The 18699-nt window shown below is 42.5% G+C and overlaps 1 protein-coding gene across 1 annotated transcript in view; it reads right to left on the bottom strand.

Annotated features, from left to right (window-relative positions):
• The window catches only part of UTP20 (UTP20 small subunit processome component), a 65652-nt gene extending 47164 nt beyond the window's left edge, over positions 1-18488 (bottom strand). Inside the window, exons 1-16 of the mRNA XM_065836689.2 lie at positions 18331-18488; positions 17621-17701; positions 15747-15813; positions 15424-15556; positions 14770-14958; positions 12801-12882; positions 11636-11773; positions 11092-11247; positions 9342-9488; positions 8714-8848; positions 7219-7296; positions 6311-6489; positions 4211-4366; positions 3642-3730; positions 1421-1526; positions 12-162 (exon numbers count right to left, since the gene is read on the bottom strand). Of these exons, the coding sequence (XP_065692761.1) occupies positions 12-162; positions 1421-1526; positions 3642-3730; positions 4211-4366; positions 6311-6489; positions 7219-7296; positions 8714-8848; positions 9342-9488; positions 11092-11247; positions 11636-11773; positions 12801-12882; positions 14770-14958; positions 15424-15556; positions 15747-15813; positions 17621-17701; positions 18331-18375 (1932 nt within the window). The 5' untranslated portion in view covers positions 18376-18488. The remainder of the gene's footprint in view (positions 1-11; positions 163-1420; positions 1527-3641; positions 3731-4210; positions 4367-6310; positions 6490-7218; positions 7297-8713; positions 8849-9341; positions 9489-11091; positions 11248-11635; positions 11774-12800; positions 12883-14769; positions 14959-15423; positions 15557-15746; positions 15814-17620; positions 17702-18330) is intronic.
• Between the last annotated feature and the right edge of the window lie 211 nt (positions 18489-18699).

Here is an 18699-nt window from a genome sequence, read left to right as displayed (position 1 = left end):
AAGCAGATTACCTTGGAAACGCCAGTGGAAATATTAGGATGTAACTTCTCAAACAAGTCCATTAGGTTCCTTTGGGAAAGCGGTTCCTGGCAGCCACACAATGCCAATCTCGTGTAATAGAGATCAGCCAACAGCAACGCAGAGGGATCTGAAGGAAAAGTGCTAAAACAGCAGTATTTTATTAGCATACAAATATCACTGCAACAATACAGATATTAAAAAATAAGGCAGTAGTGACAATATCAGTATTAAGAGAAAATTCCACATGACTACAGACTGTGCTGGTACCAACAGGCCAATGAAGTTAGACTTCACCAGCACACTGGCTTGCAGTCTCAAAGCCCAACTAATTACCCACAACAGCCCAAGAGGCACAAGGTTCCTCCTTGGTGCTAATCAGGCCTGTCAAGCTGGGGCTAGCAGGCTGGACCCACACACACACACACACACAGCTGCAGAAAGCAAACCTGCATAGGTCAGACAAGGGCTACTGCTATTACCCAGGTGTCCAGTCAGTGATCAACTTCAACAGAAAATAAATAATCCGGGCTCAGATGAGACACCAGGAATCTTGCCTGCCCACAGGGAAACTTTCTTCTGCTACCTAACACACCTTGCACCAAGCAAGTTTCGCACTCCCAGCCCAGGGCTGGCAGAAAATCCCTAGGCTGGAGCTCCATGACAAGACCTCCTGCTTCACCTGGGCAAGCTGTTTCATCTCCGTTGTACCTCAGAAATGGGCAGCGTGATTTCCTAACTGAACAGGAAGTTTTGAAGCTCAAGCCACTCCAGACTTGGAGATGCTCCAGCCTGACAGTGATGGGAGACGATAAGTTCAGTAGAATTTGCTGGAGAGAGATGAACAGTCTCCCTCAATCCCTCCAGCCACTAAGTTAGCTGTGCTAATTATAAGTAGAAGAGAGTCAAAAGAAATAAAATGGAGCATATAAAACCTCTTCCCATTGTGGAGCAAGCACACATGTGTTTGTAAGCACATGGTGGAATCTCAACATTGCCAACAGACTGCAGAAGTTCAGGCTTTTGACACAACTCAGAAGGCACCATTTCTGTCACTTTTATAATTATAATGTAATGAAGTTACTAAGTACAGTGCTCCCAGGCAAAATGAGAACCAATGCATTTGACACAATACTTTGCAGCTCAGAAAGCTTCAGTTTGCAGAGAAAATGTAACTGAACAGGCACTACATCTACCTGAACACTAACTACCTGGTTCTCCAAACAAACAGTGCCTACAACAGTGCTACCTCACATAACCACACAAGTGAAGCAACACAATGTCCTAACAGAATGGGCAACACACAAAGAGGCACAAAGAGCCCCTACATAAAGGCAAAGTCAACACTCTGTTGTGCTAAGGAAAATCACGAAGGATCACAGAACAGGCAGAGTTTACTTACGTCACCAAGCTCTTGACACGCTCCACAGGTAACAGATGGAGTATTTCAGAGGACTCCACCAGACTAAGAAGAGTACTTACAGCTTGGCAGGCCACAAACAGGCTTCCTGGAGCAGAGAGAAAACAAGAACAGCCTGTATATTTACTCAGCTCTCAATGACTTGTGTTTGTATGGTGCTTGCCTGCCCTGAAATGGTTGGAGTCACAGAAACAGGGTAACATATGGATCCCTGAACTGTCATGTGCATTTTCTAACCATTATCATAACCTATGAAAGAAATGCTCCTCTGGCCATCAATGTCAGTGCCTACTCCAGCGAGCTGGCATTGAAAAGACATGAGTAGCTCCCAGTTTGCATCTGTTTCTGTCACACTCATCCACACAGGGAGCAGAGATGCGGAGCTAAGCACTGTTGCAGGAGTCTCAGACAGCTTTATGCTACAAATGGCACTCAGAAAAGAATAAATGTTGGCCAAATTGACATGACTGCAGCAAAAGAGAAGCAAAAATATACACTGATGCTACCACACAGGTGCATATAAACTTTGGCACCTGGACAACGCACTACTGTATGAGATCTTCAAACTCATCCCATGTACTTAAAGACTGAACATTTTTTAGTGAATGGAAGGCGGGTTTGCTGAATTTTGTTACAGCAATCATGTCTCCTTCCTAAACCTCTCAACCTCCTTTAGGGATGGAGGGCTTCCCAGAAGCACAGGAGAGCCAACATCCTTACAGGCAAGAAAGGGGAAGGGCAACTCCTTTCCCATGCCACTCTAAAGTTAGTAAGTAGGTTGTTTTTTTTAAAACATCTCTCCATTTCTCCATCATCTCTTCCCAAACAGAAGAAATACTGTTCCTAAATCAGGCATATAGAATAAAAGTGTGTCCCTACGTGTGTGCTGAATCCTGCTCACCATTAACCTCTGTAAGGAGGTCCTCAAAGAGAGGAGAAGAAACTGCAAGTAATGGCAGGATGAAGCTTTCTGCATCTACAGTGAGTGCATGGGCACAGTTTCCCAAACTGTAATCTGCATATCATTTGGTCACAGGTCACAGAGAGAGCAGAGGGCTTGGGGTGTGCCTGGCACAGGCAGTGAGAGGAGACTGGAGTCATAGTAGGCAGTGAAGCAGTTGTGGAGATCGTGCAGCTGGAAAGAATGCCACAGGATGAAGAAAGTGTCCAGCAACCCTCGTTTGGGAGGAAAATCAAGTGAAGAAGGATGGGGCAATAACAGGCAGGAGTGTAGGACTGAGGTTGTATTTGTTTTCTTTTCTCTTATAGGCAGAGGAAGAAATAGCAACAAGCCCCTTGCATACACAGAGCTGGTGCAAGGCTGCTACTACTGCCACAAAAGATGAGACCCAAGAAAAGAAAGTTTGGGTATTCTTTTTTTAGAGTAAGTCCATTATCACTAAAATAATCATGACAGCATGCAAACTCTGCAAATAGGATAGAAGATAAGGCTAAATCTAAAAGGATCACACTTGACAAAGACTAGAGAAAGAAAAGCAACAGAGCCAATTGGTGGATATATTTAGGTATGTTAATAAAGGGATTATAAAGGGAAAAGGCCAGACACTAGACAAGACCTTTCTAACCAATAAATGATGAACACTGAACCTGGGGCATTCCAATACTTGCCTATACTTTGGCACAAGGCCAAATACTTACAATCCCTCTGAGTAACAACTGCCCTATCCAATGCAAGCTGAGCTAAAAGATTTCATTTCTGGTCAGAGGGGAAAGAAAATCAGTGATCACCCATGCCTCGAGGAAAGATGCAGCATCTTAGAATTGGTGCTGTCCCTTACGTAAGAGATGGTCATGTCCCAAACTTTGCAGTATAGATTCAGAACAGTGTAATTTGAGCTTGTGAGTCAACAGTCTCTCCCTCACTTGACTGTTTCAGCAGTCTGAATTTGGTTTTCCATTCTGATTTTTCTCAATTTCTTCTTTTCCTTCCCAATTATCTCTGTTCCCCACTTTGCAGAACATCTGCCACCTCATTATTATTAGCCATAGCAAATGCAGAATCATTTCCCAGGGAGTGTTTTGTCCCAAGCTTTGCTCTTCTACTTTTTCTTGAGCTGTTCAAAGAATTTGGATATAATACTCTTGCTATTCATTTTCATGCTCTGGGTCATCACAAAAACCGCTTTACATTTTTCTTACATTTCAACCAAAAGCAAATAAGCAGGAAATAACCATTACTGACCTTTGCAGAGGCTTCCTTTGTCAATGGCTGTGAAGAGAGAGTCTATAAAACTTGTCACATGGTGCAAAATGTTTTCTTTGTCCACTGGTCTGTCCAATATAAATGGGAAGACTTTTAGCATTATGTTACACTGAGACCTACACACCTATGAAAGCTTGCTTTCACATCTATCTTGTATTAAATTACAGACAGCTCACCCCAAGTCTGAAACCAGCAGCAAACCATTTTTGCTATTTCCAATTCACAATATAAGCTGTAGCATTCATTGTGCCTTCTTTCAACTATTACTTCCACGTAAGAACATCATAATTATTGAAAAAAACTCTGTCTAGAGAGGACAGTGCTTAAAACACAGAAACTGAAACATGTCATGAAACTGGTATTCTATTCCTGACTTTACTGTTGACTCATAGTGTTTCCACATAGCATTTTTTTGCCTTCTAACCCCAGTTTTCCTAAACTATGGTTAGTATTTATCTCCCTTCCCTTTGTAAAATTATTTCTGACTGATAATGATCTAGGCAGTATTACAGAAATACATGACAATAGTACCGTAGAATATCCCTTACCTAATATGTGGTAGTACAACCAAGGCAACCCAAGACTGTGAAAGGTCAGTGATGTCTTCCTTCTCTGGTAGATGGATTAAAGACAGTACATGATCCAACACTGGTACTTTTGCCTTTTCTCCTTGTCTTTTACTTGTTTGTTGCCTTGTATTAGAGCTAAAAATAAAACATTTTTTTTTAGTAGCCCACCACTGCATATCAAAGATTGTTCCTTTTCCTCTCATGCCATTCAAAATTATGTTTGCTACTTCTAGCAAAAAGGACTTGGACAACCCAAGGGATTTAATGTCCTCCACAGCACCCAATATCATCTAGTTGTGCTGAGGAGCACAAAACACAGCCCACAAGAAATCTCGGATATTTATTCCAAGTTCAAATAATATTTCTAGAGGGAAAGACACAAGTTCTCAGTTGGACACCCTCGCAACTAGGGCACGTGGCCTCTAGAAGCACCTGAGAGTCGTTTCTGTGGTTATTGTTAATAAACTATGATCACACTGACATAGACTAATGGATGACAGAAAACAACCAGTAAAGTAGAAGTCTGGGGACTTAAAAGGAATCACAAGTTGAGCCCAAATTAACAAGCCTGTCTGCAGGCAGAAAGGGTTGACACCATGCTGGAACACATGAACAAGAGTATTTCACACCCCATGGACAGCAAACTTTTCATTCAACCTGGTGCTTGCTTGCAAGACCACAGTTAGATGACTGCATAGGCTCCACCCTTCAAGCAATAGAGAAGCTAACAAAAGGACAGCATCAATAATCAAGGCTTAAGAAACATAATGTATGAGATAAACCTCAAGTAATTCGGATTGTTGGTCCAAAGAAAAAAAATATTTCAGATGTTTCTGATGATCAAAGACTGATACTTGTAAAAGCTGGATGCAAAGAGTAAGAAATAATCTGCTCTTTATGTTCCCTTCACATAAGATAAACAGCAATGGATTTAAACTGCAGCAAAGGAAGTTTAGTTCACAAACTGAGGACTGGGAAACAAAAAAAACCCAGACACCTGTGTAACCATAAAGACAGCAAAGTACTGGAACAGACTGCCAGGAGCAGCTTGGGAACTTCCAGAATTGGAGTATTTAATAACAATTTGGTCAGATATCTTTCAAAACTGGTTCAGGACTTGCTATTTCCATCCTCTGTAGGAGATGACGCATGCAACTCTTTGAAATGTCTCCCAGCCCTAACTTCTATCACTGACATTTCAGGAGTCCAAAAAATACCCAGGAAAGACTAGGGTCCTTTCAGCTATTGTACTCCACACCACTGAAAATCCAGAGAGATCAACAGACAAAGAAAACAAGTGAAGAAAAAAAAATAAATTATTATTTTGACTCAAACTTCTCTTTCCTAAACCTTCACTCTATTAAATAAAAATAGGAAAAAGTCACAGAGTGGATTGCTTTTATTAAAGATAAAACCTTGCATAAAAGGCAATGCAAGCCACCACTCTGCAGGTTAAAGTTTTGAATTATCTGAGCTAGAGTGATTAGAACAATCAGTATCAGTAGATTAGCAACAGTCATTCTGTGCTTGATGGTGGTTACTCCAAATCTTTCTCAAAAAGTCCAGTGGGAAAGCAACCACTTCAAGCAACAAAGCCAGCTTTGCAACCAGAAGCAGTCAAGCTGTGCCACCACAGTGCTGTATCTGGATTAATTATGTGCCCTTTGGTACCCAGCTCTACTCTATGGTAAGAGCATTGTAGGGCTGCCAAGAAAGCTCCTGGACAAGACATGCGCACACAGGGAAGACAGACAGAGCACAGTCCGGAGGTTCGTAATGAGGAGAGCCTGGACTGCAGTACTCACTACAAAGACTAACTGCCCAAGGACGCAGCACACATGTTGGTGTAACAAATCCTCAGTACTTGGTAGTCTTTTTATATCAGTGATAAGCTTCCCAGGGCAGTATCTCTTCTCAAATAATCTTGGAAAGAAAATACCATATCACTTGATTGCGAATCTGCCAGCAACGTTGCCATTTACACAACCCTGGGGCGTAACTTTTAGGTAGCTCTGCACTGCCCTCAGGCCTGCAGCCACCAAGACACATCCAGTGTCCACTAAACTTGAGAAGTCTCACCTGACAGACGACTCAGTGAAAATGAGAGGATACTTTTCAAATGCCATTGAACCAGTGGTAGGAGGTTCTGCTTTCACCAGAATGAGTTTAGCCAGAATTGCCATGGCCTCATCCTTTGCGAGGGTATCTGCATCAGAGAAGCAATGCTCAATGTATTCTAGAAAGCATGGAAGAAAATGCTGAAAGGAGAAAAAAAAAAAAAAAATAAAGGATTGATAGTCTTTAATCATGATAAAATCCAGACAAAACACATAACACCAGCCACAGAAGGATCCAAACACTCACAGAAGAGCCAGCAAAACATCAGTCTTATCAGTCCTGGTAGCCCAAGTCACCCACACACAGCCATCCTCTTACTCCGGCAGGGACAGTGATTTGATGTAAAAACTCAAGTTTGCCCCAAATCTAGTCTCATCAGGACATTCAAGATCCCTGACTTTACTTTCACCTCCCACTCCGTTCCATTAACTTGATTCCTCCCAGATTACCAGTTCCAGGTCTGACCTATCAGACATCCTTTATTCTTCTCTTCATTTCCACTGACCTTCTCCAGGACTCCTCTCCATCCCACTCATAACAAGCCCACCCTTTTAATTGCCAACAGACAAGCTTCTTTTTGTGAGCAGAGATACCTGTGATCTTCTCCAACCCTGAGCACCATTACAAAACTTCAACACAATGTAAACTCTCACTCTTAGCACATCATGCCGGAAGTTTGAATAAACATCATGTCAATGCATAAAAAATGCTTCAGCATATAAGGCAGGTAAATATACTAGAGATTTCCCAGTTCTTCCCTTTGGCAACAAAAAAACAAACCAAACAAAACACCAACCAACCAAACAAAAACCAACCAACCAAGAGTACAAAAATCCCAAACACAAAACTGCATGAAAGCTTCCACCTACCCTCTCAAATTGCTTCATTGTGAACATTGCTTCAGAGAAGTCCAAAAGAAGGCTCCGTTCAAATCCACTTGCAAATACCTGTGAGATGCAAATCAAAAGTTGACGGGAACACATTAGCAAGAAACATTTCATAGTCAACTCTCCATTACCCATGGGACATTTTTTCCAGTTTATGAATTAACCATGCTTTGAGCTCTGAGACACCCAGCCTGGCTCTCTGTTCACAGCCGGCAGGGCTTTTAAGTCCAGGCACACACAGCAATACTATTTCCAGTGACAATTCAGGTACAGAAAAGCACAGTCTTTTTAACAAACCCTGCTGGATCCAAGCTGGTTCTGTGCAAAGACAGCTTAGGTATCTCTAGTGTGACGTAGAAAATGTAACCTGAAAGCTCTAGGACTGCAGCACAGATACACCAATCAGTAGGAAAAAGCTTAGGCCCAAAAGATCTTTCAACTCAGTATTTTTCCTGTGTAGAGGGCTGCATAGCCTTATGGGCATAGCTAACCTCTGTGCTTCTGAAAAGCCAAGAACAGTCCTTTGAGATACCCAGGATCAGTGTTTCTCAAAGCCAAGATGTGCAACACCCAGATCTCCCTTTCCCAGACCCTTCAGAAGACAAGAACAGCCTTAAGCCTCCTTCAGTTTAACACAAGCACACACAAATACTGTCAAATGTTTCAAGGACCGTATCTCCCAAGCAAAAGTGGACTCTTGCCACATGCAGAACCAATCTTAGTTCAACACGAGCCAACACTGAAGACCAGATGAAATTTGATCTTTTTTAAACAATCACAACAGCCTTGTTGTGTCATTGTAAATCACATATTTTCTTTTGAATATTTTTATACACACTGTAAGATTATGGTCCACATGGTAAATTGCAAAACTATAATGTACAGTTAACAGGAAAACTGAAGAAGCAGACTCTGCAGTAGCTTCTCCTACCAATCTTTGCACCACTGCTTTTGACAGGACTGTACGCAACTGATCCTGTCAACGCTTCAGAAGCAACAGTAGTACTGAAATACACCCACCTGTGTACTTCCTAAATCAAACTACACTTGCCTGAACCCTGTTCATGAGGCTAAGACATGCTGACTAAATGTCTGGCAGCTTAGTGAAAAATGTACTTTTTTCACTAAACTCAAGTTACTGACCTGCTTTATAATTTAAAGCAGGACATGTACCTTCTTTTCTTCCCTCACTTCTCTAAAGAGGCTGTAGGTGTTTGAATCAGAGCCTGGTTTTCATGGTAAAGATGTCTGCCACAATGACACTGCTACATTGACAGTGTGCATGAGGCTGTCAAGGAGTCCCGAGACCATAGCAGACATTATTTAAGGCACTGGGTAGCTTCTCCCTTATCTGTGCAAAAAGGCTAACAGGAACCTTATCGTCTACTTCCTAGCCTGAAGTTGAATGTCCTGAAATCAGCCTACTCCAGGGAACTTGAATTCTGCGATTTCTGCTACAAGCAGCAGTCATTGTTACCTTCTCAATAGCTTCCTTGGTTAAAGCATCAGGCAAGAAAACATTCTCAGCCAGCAGCAATGCAGAAATGGTGTTCAGCAGGGTCTTGCAGCAAGATGACAAGAGATCTGGTGTTTGCAACATTTTTATCAAAATCTGAAATGAAAGAGAGACGATGTCTGTCTATGAAGGTAGTGACTGTCTGGTCTGAATGACCTGGACAGTGTCTGGAGCAGGAGTGCATGGTGTTCTAAGCTTCAGCCCACAGAAAAGGATCCCAATAGTTCTGTTAAAGTTTGAAGGCACTCAACTTACATCTAAACCCAAGGGTGTCAAATATATGTGAATCTGGTAGAATTCCTCTACCGTTGATATGGTGTTCTAGGTCTCCACAGTGGCAGTTACTGCAGCTCAGCACAGTCTCTAGCAGAAGCAGTCTAATTTTCCCCTTGCTCATTTAAAAGAGCATTACAGTAGAGGAAAATTTTCATGGAATTATAGAGGTAGCAATACTCCAAATGTATTTTTTTCACTCAACTCAAATGGCAAGCCCACTGAGGCATCAGAAATTTATGAGTGCTTCAGCTGTCCACACGTCTTCCATATTCAAGTGATACTTCTCTGGCACATCAGGCAAAGTCTGACCTACCTGACAGACATCTTCAGGCACTGAGACTTTGGATCCGTTTGCATGTCCCACTAGGATCAGATAAGCTTGCAAAATCCTTTCTATCTGCTCTGAAGCCATGCAGCAGTTGGCCTTAGTTATTTTCCTCTGCAAGTCTAAGAGTGACTCCTGTTAAAAAAGAAAAAAAAAAAAAAAAAAGCAATCAGACTCCATTCCACTTACTGCTATTTGAAAGGCATTCTAAAGAACGAGCACCTCATCTGCCCAAACTACTGTTGACTCTCTTGTCCATGTTCAACAAACTAAATCTTACAGAAACACTATATGATTCCCTTCATGTAAAATCACACATGCTGGACTCCTTGGACAGAAACACAAATACTCTTAACATGGGGGTCTTCTGAAAGGCAAACACAAGATACACAAAATAGGAAAGAGGAAGAGAAAAAAAATCCTTGGCCCCAGACCCACAATGGTATGGAAGTACCCAGCTTCCACTGGAATTATTGGAAGTTTTACACTTTATGCCTCATTATGTCAATGTGGATACTGATAAGCTACTCATTATCTACATTATACAGACAATGGAGCTGCTCTGGATCACTTCTGTTAGTGTCCCTTTCTGTCCAGAGGATATAAATGCCCATTCTTGATCTTACAGGTTGAACTCGATTTGAAGAGCTATCATAGACTACAAGAATATTTCCCTCTGAGAAAGATATACCACACACATACACTGGTTCCCGGGGTAAGAAAAAACCAAGCCTCATTAAAAATAAAGGCAATTATGTCACCAATTTCAAGACTTCATCACAACTGCAGATGCTAAGTGACTCAGATCCCAAGGATAGAAACAATTCTGCAGCTAATGGCAGTCAGGCAATAACTGCTATCATATTGGGTGAGGTAGGAGGAACAGGATGAGATTTTGTGGGAAACTATGGATATCCACAGGGAAGGAGCTTCAATAAGGAACAAATACAACTATTTATCCACGCTGAAAGGATTACCCTAAAGTTCAGGTTTTCTTAATGTTGCCATTTCACCCATCTGAGGAGCACAACTGACACCGTTGTTCATTGCAAGAGGTTTCGATCCCCCTTAGCAAATCCCATTTGCTGGTAAAAACATCTAAATGTTGATCAGGTAAGTAAAAAACACTTGCCAGAACCTTGCTCATGATTCCACATCACCATGACCCAACAGAGCACAGTCCATGGGCACTCAGCAGTGCTCCCTCAAACCTCAGTGTAACCCCTGAGCAGCAACAGAGGAACACCCTGCCTGATAACACTTCCTGATTTTGAGTACTTGGCTCCAAGGCTTAAACTTGACTGTCCAGGTTCGTCCAGATCTTTGCTGTAAAGAGCACTGCAGGGCAAAAAGCTTCCCCTTTGGTGTTGCAACGCGGTTTTGGAACCACCAGTATTCCTAGTTCAGCAATATAAAACAAGCCCAAGCATTCCCACCCCAGCAAGGGGTCTGTGATGTCTGAAAAGGCAGATCCTACCAAGCCCCTTTGACCAGCCATGGGACTGAGCTCCAAGTCTCACACACAGCAGTTCCCTTCTCACTCACAGCACAGCCATCAGGGTCACTCTGAACTTAAAATAGAAGAGTGGGATTTTTCCTCTGCACACTCTGGTTAATGTTTCCAAAGCAGAAAAAAAACCCCAGTTCTGGTCCAATAAAACACAAATACTATTCTTTATAACTACACACTGGATTTTTTGGTGTCTCGTCATGGGGAAAAAAAAAAAAATCAACATACCTCTAGGCACTTGAAGACAACATCAAAATGCTCCCTATGGATATGCAGTACAGCCGATCTGATCATCCGCTCAAAGGCTTCTCCTACAGCTACCCACGGTAGTTCAATTTCTTCTTCAGTAACAGGTCCCAGCTTTAACAGAATTAACTTCAGAGCCTGCACAGGAAAAGAGCACATCATGTTTTTATACTTAGAAAACAAATCTAGCAATCCTAAAATTAGTTAGTGCAATACACTGCTAAAATATTCCAGTGATCTTGATTCTTTCTAGAACGACTGCAGGGAGAAAAAAAAAACGGCTATCACTTAAAATCTGAAATATCAGCAAGTAGTACTATTTTAACATATTGGAATACTGCACAACCTTCTTATCTCAAAGAGTATTCTTAGAAGGCATTTTTTTGGATTCTGTTAAGCAATGAACAGCATGCTTATCACCAAGGATTCATTGAGTTGAACAAGACAACACTCAGTGGTTTCACTGAGCGCTACCTAAGGCTCTATTAGAGCAACATTTAAACCAGCAATCTTTTCTTGTCTTTACCGTCTCTGCACAAGAGTGGAACATGTTTCGAACACCCTTGCACATCTCAAAAAGTAGCTGTCCTACACCTTCCACCTTCCCAGGGTGCTCCCCCAAGTCACGGAGCATTAAATTGAAGATCGCGTTTTTATCAGAAACCTACAAAAGGTAAGGAGAAAAAGAAAAGTTATCTTCTATTCAGAGCTGCCAGATGGACAGAAGCAATTAAATACCTCCACATCACCACGTTACTCTCCTAGTCCTGCCTTCCCACAACAGTTCAAACTCGTTATTTCTGCAACCAGACGAGGAAATGGAAAGGAGAAAATGATCAGCTATTCAGCCACTGCAGCACCCCCCCGCCAAGATGCAAATAAGCCTACTGAGGCCACTGCAGCTGAAATACGTGGGTTTGATTATTCTTACGACTTTAGAGCTAAAACATGCACAAAAATGCACCATAAAGCTTGTCCCAACTGAAACACAAAGGTCACTGCACTGGTGCAGAAAGAGATGTGCATCAGCTGAACACAGAATCCAGTCATCCAAAACTATAACCACACCTGGGAATACTGTAAGGACTTCTGGCCAAATAATTTAAAACCCTCAATTTCTCAGGATTTGAAGGTCGGCAAGTTTTGAAAACAGCTGATCAAACAAATGTGCTTTACTAAGGTCTCTCAACTTAGGACAAAAATTAGGATACTCAAACTTGCTAGCCAGTCTCAGGAATCCTGGCTTTTGTATATTTTGACTAAATAAAACCCAACAACTTCCACTCCCTTTCCTTACTTCATGAAAGGCTGCTCCCTGATCTTGATTGATCTGCTGGGGAACATTATATACTCTGACATTCAGGAGTGCAAAAAGGTTGTCACAAGAATTTCAGTTCTACAAAGGCCTTAAAGCACTACTGAAAAAGCCAGTGAGCAAATGTGCACTTCAAATTATAGCCTCCCTTTTGCAAGATTACCATACCAACGACAAACATTTGGTTTAAAAAACAGAGAGTACTAAGGCCTCTGTTTGCCACTGTTGATATGACATTCATGACATTCTCAGTAAAACACTCACTAAAAATGATAGGCCTTGTTAACCCTTCTTTGGAAAAAAACCAATATTATACATTGAAGCCAAGAGCCACCACAGAATGGAGACAGTGTCAAAGTACAAACACCTCACTTACCTTTCTCAGTAGAAAGACAAAACTTTCAGCAGCAAAGTTTCTGATGTGAAGCTTGTGGTGAGCCAGCAGGGTGCTGTATAGGCTACAAAGACACAAAATAATCCACTGTCTTAACGGCAATGCAAGAATTGTCACCAATCCATTTTAAAACTTATGTTTTCAGTTTACATGACTTCTTTCTACAACCACTAAGAATCTGTCCTCCTAGAGAGGGCAAATACCTTCCTCAACTTGATTCCTTCCCACTCTCCTTGGATAAAGAAAAAGAGTTTTGCAAAGAAGGCGGAATGACAATGCCAAGAAAATAAGTCGCATTCAGGAAAATCTCTAAAACATCTGGATCTGCACAGATTCAACTGCAGCACCAAGATTTTTCAATATATGTACTTGGCAGCAGAAAGTGAAACCAAAGTTGATTTGATAAGCCAGATTTGGTTTTTCTCTTTGAGCCAACAGGCTCTCCTGTGCACGTAAAAGTTTCTAAAGATACAATTTAAAGGGATGATAAATATCTGCAATTCTCTGTTAAGTATCAGTAACAGTTGCAGGTGGCTCAGCACATGTTCAGTGCAGAGCAAGTTTGTGACTCAGATTCACAGTCAAGCAGATGTTTTTTTCAATATGCTTGACAGCTTTTGCTGGGTTGGGGAGGAAATCTGTAACCCCTTGTTTGTTCCATCTGTTCCAAACTGAAAATAGGAGGAAGCAACTGGACCCACCGGCTGTGACAAAAAGAAGAGCTGTGTTACCACAGCACTTTAAGACCGAACAAGCAGTCATACTGGGTCAGGCCACGGGTCTACCCAGCCCAGTATTCAATCTACAGCAGCCACCAGAAGGAGACACCTGGTAAAAGTTTAAAAAGAGGGTGAGGGCTTGCAAAAATCAGCCTTCAACCACCTGCAGCTCAGGGACTCCCCAAGAAAGTGGTGGCTCCTATGCATTTGGTAACTCACTCCAACTTGGTCAGTTTCCCTTCAAACCTGTGCCAGCCTTCCACATCCACGGCATCCCGTGGCAAGGAGTTTCAAAGCATACAAAAGTGTGCATACCTCACCTGCTCTCTCACTTAACAGACAAGAAGAAGGGAAAAAAAAGAAGGAGAAAACACTCAGAAAGGAGCAATTGAAGACTCAAAGGAATCCATTCAATGTCATGAGTCTAGGTGGCTGCAACTGGGAAAGACAGAAATGATACAACCATAACTGGAGTATTTGACAGATAATTAAGAGACCTGTGTTGAATTTAGACTTGGACACAGGTTTCCAAGATGACTGACAATCCAGTGTCTTTCTGAGCTTTGTTTACCCTGCTGAGGTGGATGCTTCCTCTCCTATCCCCACAGGAGAAAAGGGGACTGAATGCCCAAATCTACAGCTCAACCCATATCCCTTCTAAATGGCTCATGAAAGTCAGCAGGATGTCAAATGAGCTGCCTACGACAACAAGGCTCAGAGTCTTTCAGCAGTGAAAGCATGCTGACAAGTACACTGAAGGATCTGACATGTACTTGTGTGGTATTTACATTTCATACAATCATTGTGGTTGGAAAAGATCTTTAAGATGATCAAGTTCAACTATTAACCTTGCACTGCCAAGTCCACCTCCAAACCATGTCCCTAAGAACCTCATCTACGTGTCTTTTAAACACCTCCAGGGATGGTGACTTCCCTGGGCAGCCTGTTCCAGTGCCTGATAACCCTTTCTGTGAAGAAATTTTTCCAATATTCAATCTAAACCTCCCCTGGTGCACCTTTAGGCTATTTCCTCTTGTTCTATCACTTGTTACCTGACAAAAGAGACTGACATCCACCTTACTACAACCTCCTTTCAGGTAGTTGTAGAGAGTGATAAGGTCTCCCCTCAGCCTCCGCTTCTCCAGGTTAATTATTATAACTCCAGTTCCCTCAGCCGATTCTATAGCATCTAATAACTGCTAATCAATACATATATTAAACACAGCTTTTACCTGTATATGTTGTGTATGTCCTTCACCATCAACCTCCACAAGTACTTGTAGAGATAGGAAAGAGAGGTAAAAGCCCATTCCAGCAGCTCTGTGTCCTGTGTATCCAGTAACTTGGTGATGGCCAGGAAAAAGTCATGAAAGTGAGGATAGAAATCAGCCTGAAGATCTCGAGCCAACCGCACCACTAGACTGTGTTTCAGAAAACACACCTGTGTTAGTGCATTTCAAAAACAAACCAATAAAAACCTAGTCAAACATTGCATAATCCAGTCTTTCCTATCTTTGGAAAGAAAGACTTCTCACTTTTATTAAATATCACCTATCTGACAGCTGCGTATGGCAAGAATCTCAAGATTTTTTTTTCAATCAAGCAGATAACTGTAAACAAGGAGACATAAATGATTAACAACAAGCAAAGTACATTAATATTCTGTCTGACACTCAATAAGCACTCAAGCTAATTTGCTTGCTTTGTCATAGTTTGTTTTTTTTAAAGACCTAGAACCATAAAGCTCTATCACAGAAATACAAACACTTTGGGCATCTCATTCCTCTGTTTTCCTCAGGTACAATAAAGAAAAAGACCACTCAGTACAAGATGCATGCTTACTTATAATACAATCAAGACTCTTTGTTTTGTCACCACACACTTACTCTAATAGGGGCTGATAAGCAAGACTGCCTTTGACTTGCAAATGTGTCTTCAAGCTCTGCACAACGGCACTCTGATAGTAGACCAGCTGGTTGAAGGACTGGCATTTGTTGGCCACTTCATTGAAGAATTGCACTGTTTGAAGCACAAAACAGAAACTCTGAAAACTACTAAAGTTCCCGGTAAGCATGTTGGACATTAATAACAGCTCCCCAGAGCCCCGTCCAAAAAACAGTCAAAAGAAAATCTCCATTTGGGCTCTGGATGCAGAAGACATATTTTAACAATTTGAGGAAAGCAGAAAACATTAAGGAAAACGACATACCAAAATGCTGAGTGAGGTTCAGTTCCCTCCATTTCCGCAGTCCTTCAAAAAAGTAGGTTTCCACCTCCTGTCAAAACAAAGATAAATAACAGCTACCAACCTTAATTAATTTCACCAGCAAAGATGAGAGGTTCAAATGAAGAAAACAATCAAGTGCCTTAAATATTTTAATAATATTTTGAGAAATCTTGATGACTTCATTTGAAAAGGTATATGGAATATTATGGAAAATAAGACCTTTCTATATTCAAAATACATTTGAAAACATTTTCTGGTACAGGATTTGTTTATGTGATTGCTTTTTAGACCTCTGTTGATGAAGAGAAGCTGCCAAATTCATGTATACTACGATTAAGTTACAGAAGATGTACCCATCATTAACCAGCTGACGTGATAAATGCTTTCTGACCACCTGCAAAACAAGGGGATATTTTTCAAGTTTTAGATCCTTCTGCATGACAGGAGGGAGACAGAAAGGGGATATTTTTCAAGTTTTAGATCCTTCTGCATGACAGGAGGGAGACAGAAGATTAAGTGATACATTGTTTAGAAGCAGAGTGCTTAGTTTATATTTAACTAATATTTAATAGATGTATTGTAAGTAAGAAACTAAACAATTATAACCAACATCATCAATTATTTTATAGTATAGATGTATTGTATGTCAAAATTTTTAAAATTATAATGCATATGTAGTAATTATGTGAATATAAGCAACGCAAGAGCACCCAGTCTTTGAAGCACTTACAAAGGATGATCCCCAGTACTGATAAAATAAAAGAATGTCACTTAACAGTATAACTGGCTCTGCTGTTACGTTTATATCTCCATTTCATTGACTGGCCTGGATAATCTAAGATGCTGAGCCACAGCCCACCCAGCACAAAAGCTTTGAGATTTCTTTTGGCATCCTCACAGCTATTGAGTGTGAAGTTCAGAAGCAGGCCAGGAAGTAATAACTTGCAAAGAATTATAATCACAATGATGATCTATAGAACACATTTAAATGACCCTTCTTTATGATCTATAAATACACATGTTCATGCTTTACACACATGCTGAGTATTGCAACTACTCAGCATCCAGAAGACTTTGCAGGTCTGGACCTTGGATTGCTGATCACCATAGCAGCTTCTTCCACGCTCAGAAACACCCACAGGGCCATCAGCTGCAGGATGACACTATCAAAGAGCCTCTATGGCAATACTGCGAAGCAGGTCAAAATGTAAAGGGGAAAAAAGTACGAAATGAGGCTTCAGGAAATGCAACTCTTGCAGGAGTTTCTTTCCAATTTCCTCCTGAATAAATTTTTTAAGTGAACCTTTCATGGAGTGTGTCTACTTGTGATGCTACATTCAGCTCTGGAGCCCTCAGCACAGGAAAGACATGGACCTGTTAGAGAAGGTCCAGAGGAGGCCACTAAGATGATCAGAGGGCTGGAACACCTCTCCTATGAGGACAGGCTGAGAGAGCTGGGATTGTTCAGCCTGTAAGACCTTATTTCAGCCTTTTAGTACTTAAAAGGGGCCTGTAAGAAGGATGTGGACAGACTTTTTAGAAGGGCTTGTTATGACAGGACAAAGCGTAATGTTTCTTAACTAAAAGAGAGGAGATTCAGGCTGGACATGAGGAAGAAATTTTTTGCAATGAGGGAGGTGAAACACTGGCACAGGTTGCCCAGAGATGTGGCAGATGTCCCACCCCTGAAACATTCCAGGCCAGGCTGGACGAGGCTCTGAGCAACCTGATCTAGTTGAAGATGTCCCTGTTCATGGCAGGGGGTTGGACTGGATGGCCTTTGAATGTCCTTTCCAACCCAAACTATTCTGTGATTCTATGTGATTTCAGAAAATGACCACAACTGCTGTTCTCACCTCAGCGTAGCTTCCAGTTCTGTCAATCCGATGAATAATATCAATATTAATGTTGCTTAAGCGCTCCGAAAAGGTAAGAAACTGTAAAACAAAAGGACAAACATATTTCTCCCTTAATTCTGAGAAGGGCCCTTCTATAATAAGACACTTTTAATTGTACCTGCACTGCAAACAGAAACTTCCTTTCTAAAGATGGGCTACCAGACAGTACCTGGTGATCTGTAAGCAGTCCTATCAGAATTTTAAAGCAAAAAAATGCTTAAAATGCCCAGGAGCAGGACTGCCCCCCCGCCCCCCACTCTGCACCCCACAGGTCTCCACAACACGGTGAGAGATGCAGATAAACCTGACTGGATCTCAACGAGCTGCCTTTCCTGGAACACCGCCCAGGTTAATACCCCCATCGCATGTTATTTTTTAATTACATTGTGTCAGTTTCCTACACTAAGGCTGTGGTGTTCCTGCTGGTGACACAGCCGGTGCCTCGGTTCATGGGGGAGGCCCCGAGCGCCGGGGAGAGACCGTGCTTCGGGGCGGGGGCTCGGGCACGACCCCCTCGCCGCGACGCCGAGACCGTCCCGGTCCGGCTCCCCGTGGCTCTGCCAACCTCACATCTCGCCCCTCAGCACCTCTCCGGGAGCCGGGCGCTGCCACTGAACTAACACCAGCGACAAAAACCGAAAGACGCGGCCAGCCGGGCAGGTGCTCACCCGGTGCGTGTTCCCCGACTTGTGGGCTGAGGACTTGCTCTTCATGGCGGCGGGGGGGCGGCCTGGGCCCCGCAGAGCGTCGCAGCCCCACACCTGCAACCACACGTGCGGCACTAGGTACCGGGCGCCGCCATGCCGGCCGCGGGCTGCCGGGAGGAGGAGGCGGGCTCGCCGGCGGAAGGGGCGGGCGGCGCTGCGGGATGTGCTGTCCGGGACCCGGAGTTAGTCGGGCTCTGAGGAAGGACGGTGGTGGTGTTAGTTCGCATCCTACCTTGGCAGTGAGCGGCACAGCAGCCCATCTCCGTCTCTGCGCCCCGGTGACTGGGACACCCCGGTGGCGGAGAGAGGCCCCAGCGGTGCCTGAGGAGA

The sequence above is a fragment of the Patagioenas fasciata genome, chromosome 1 (genome assembly GCF_037038585.1).
Source record: "Patagioenas fasciata isolate bPatFas1 chromosome 1, bPatFas1.hap1, whole genome shotgun sequence".
Lineage (NCBI taxonomy): Eukaryota > Metazoa > Chordata > Aves > Columbiformes > Columbidae > Patagioenas > Patagioenas fasciata.
This window is presented reverse-complemented; position numbering and strand designations above follow the sequence as displayed.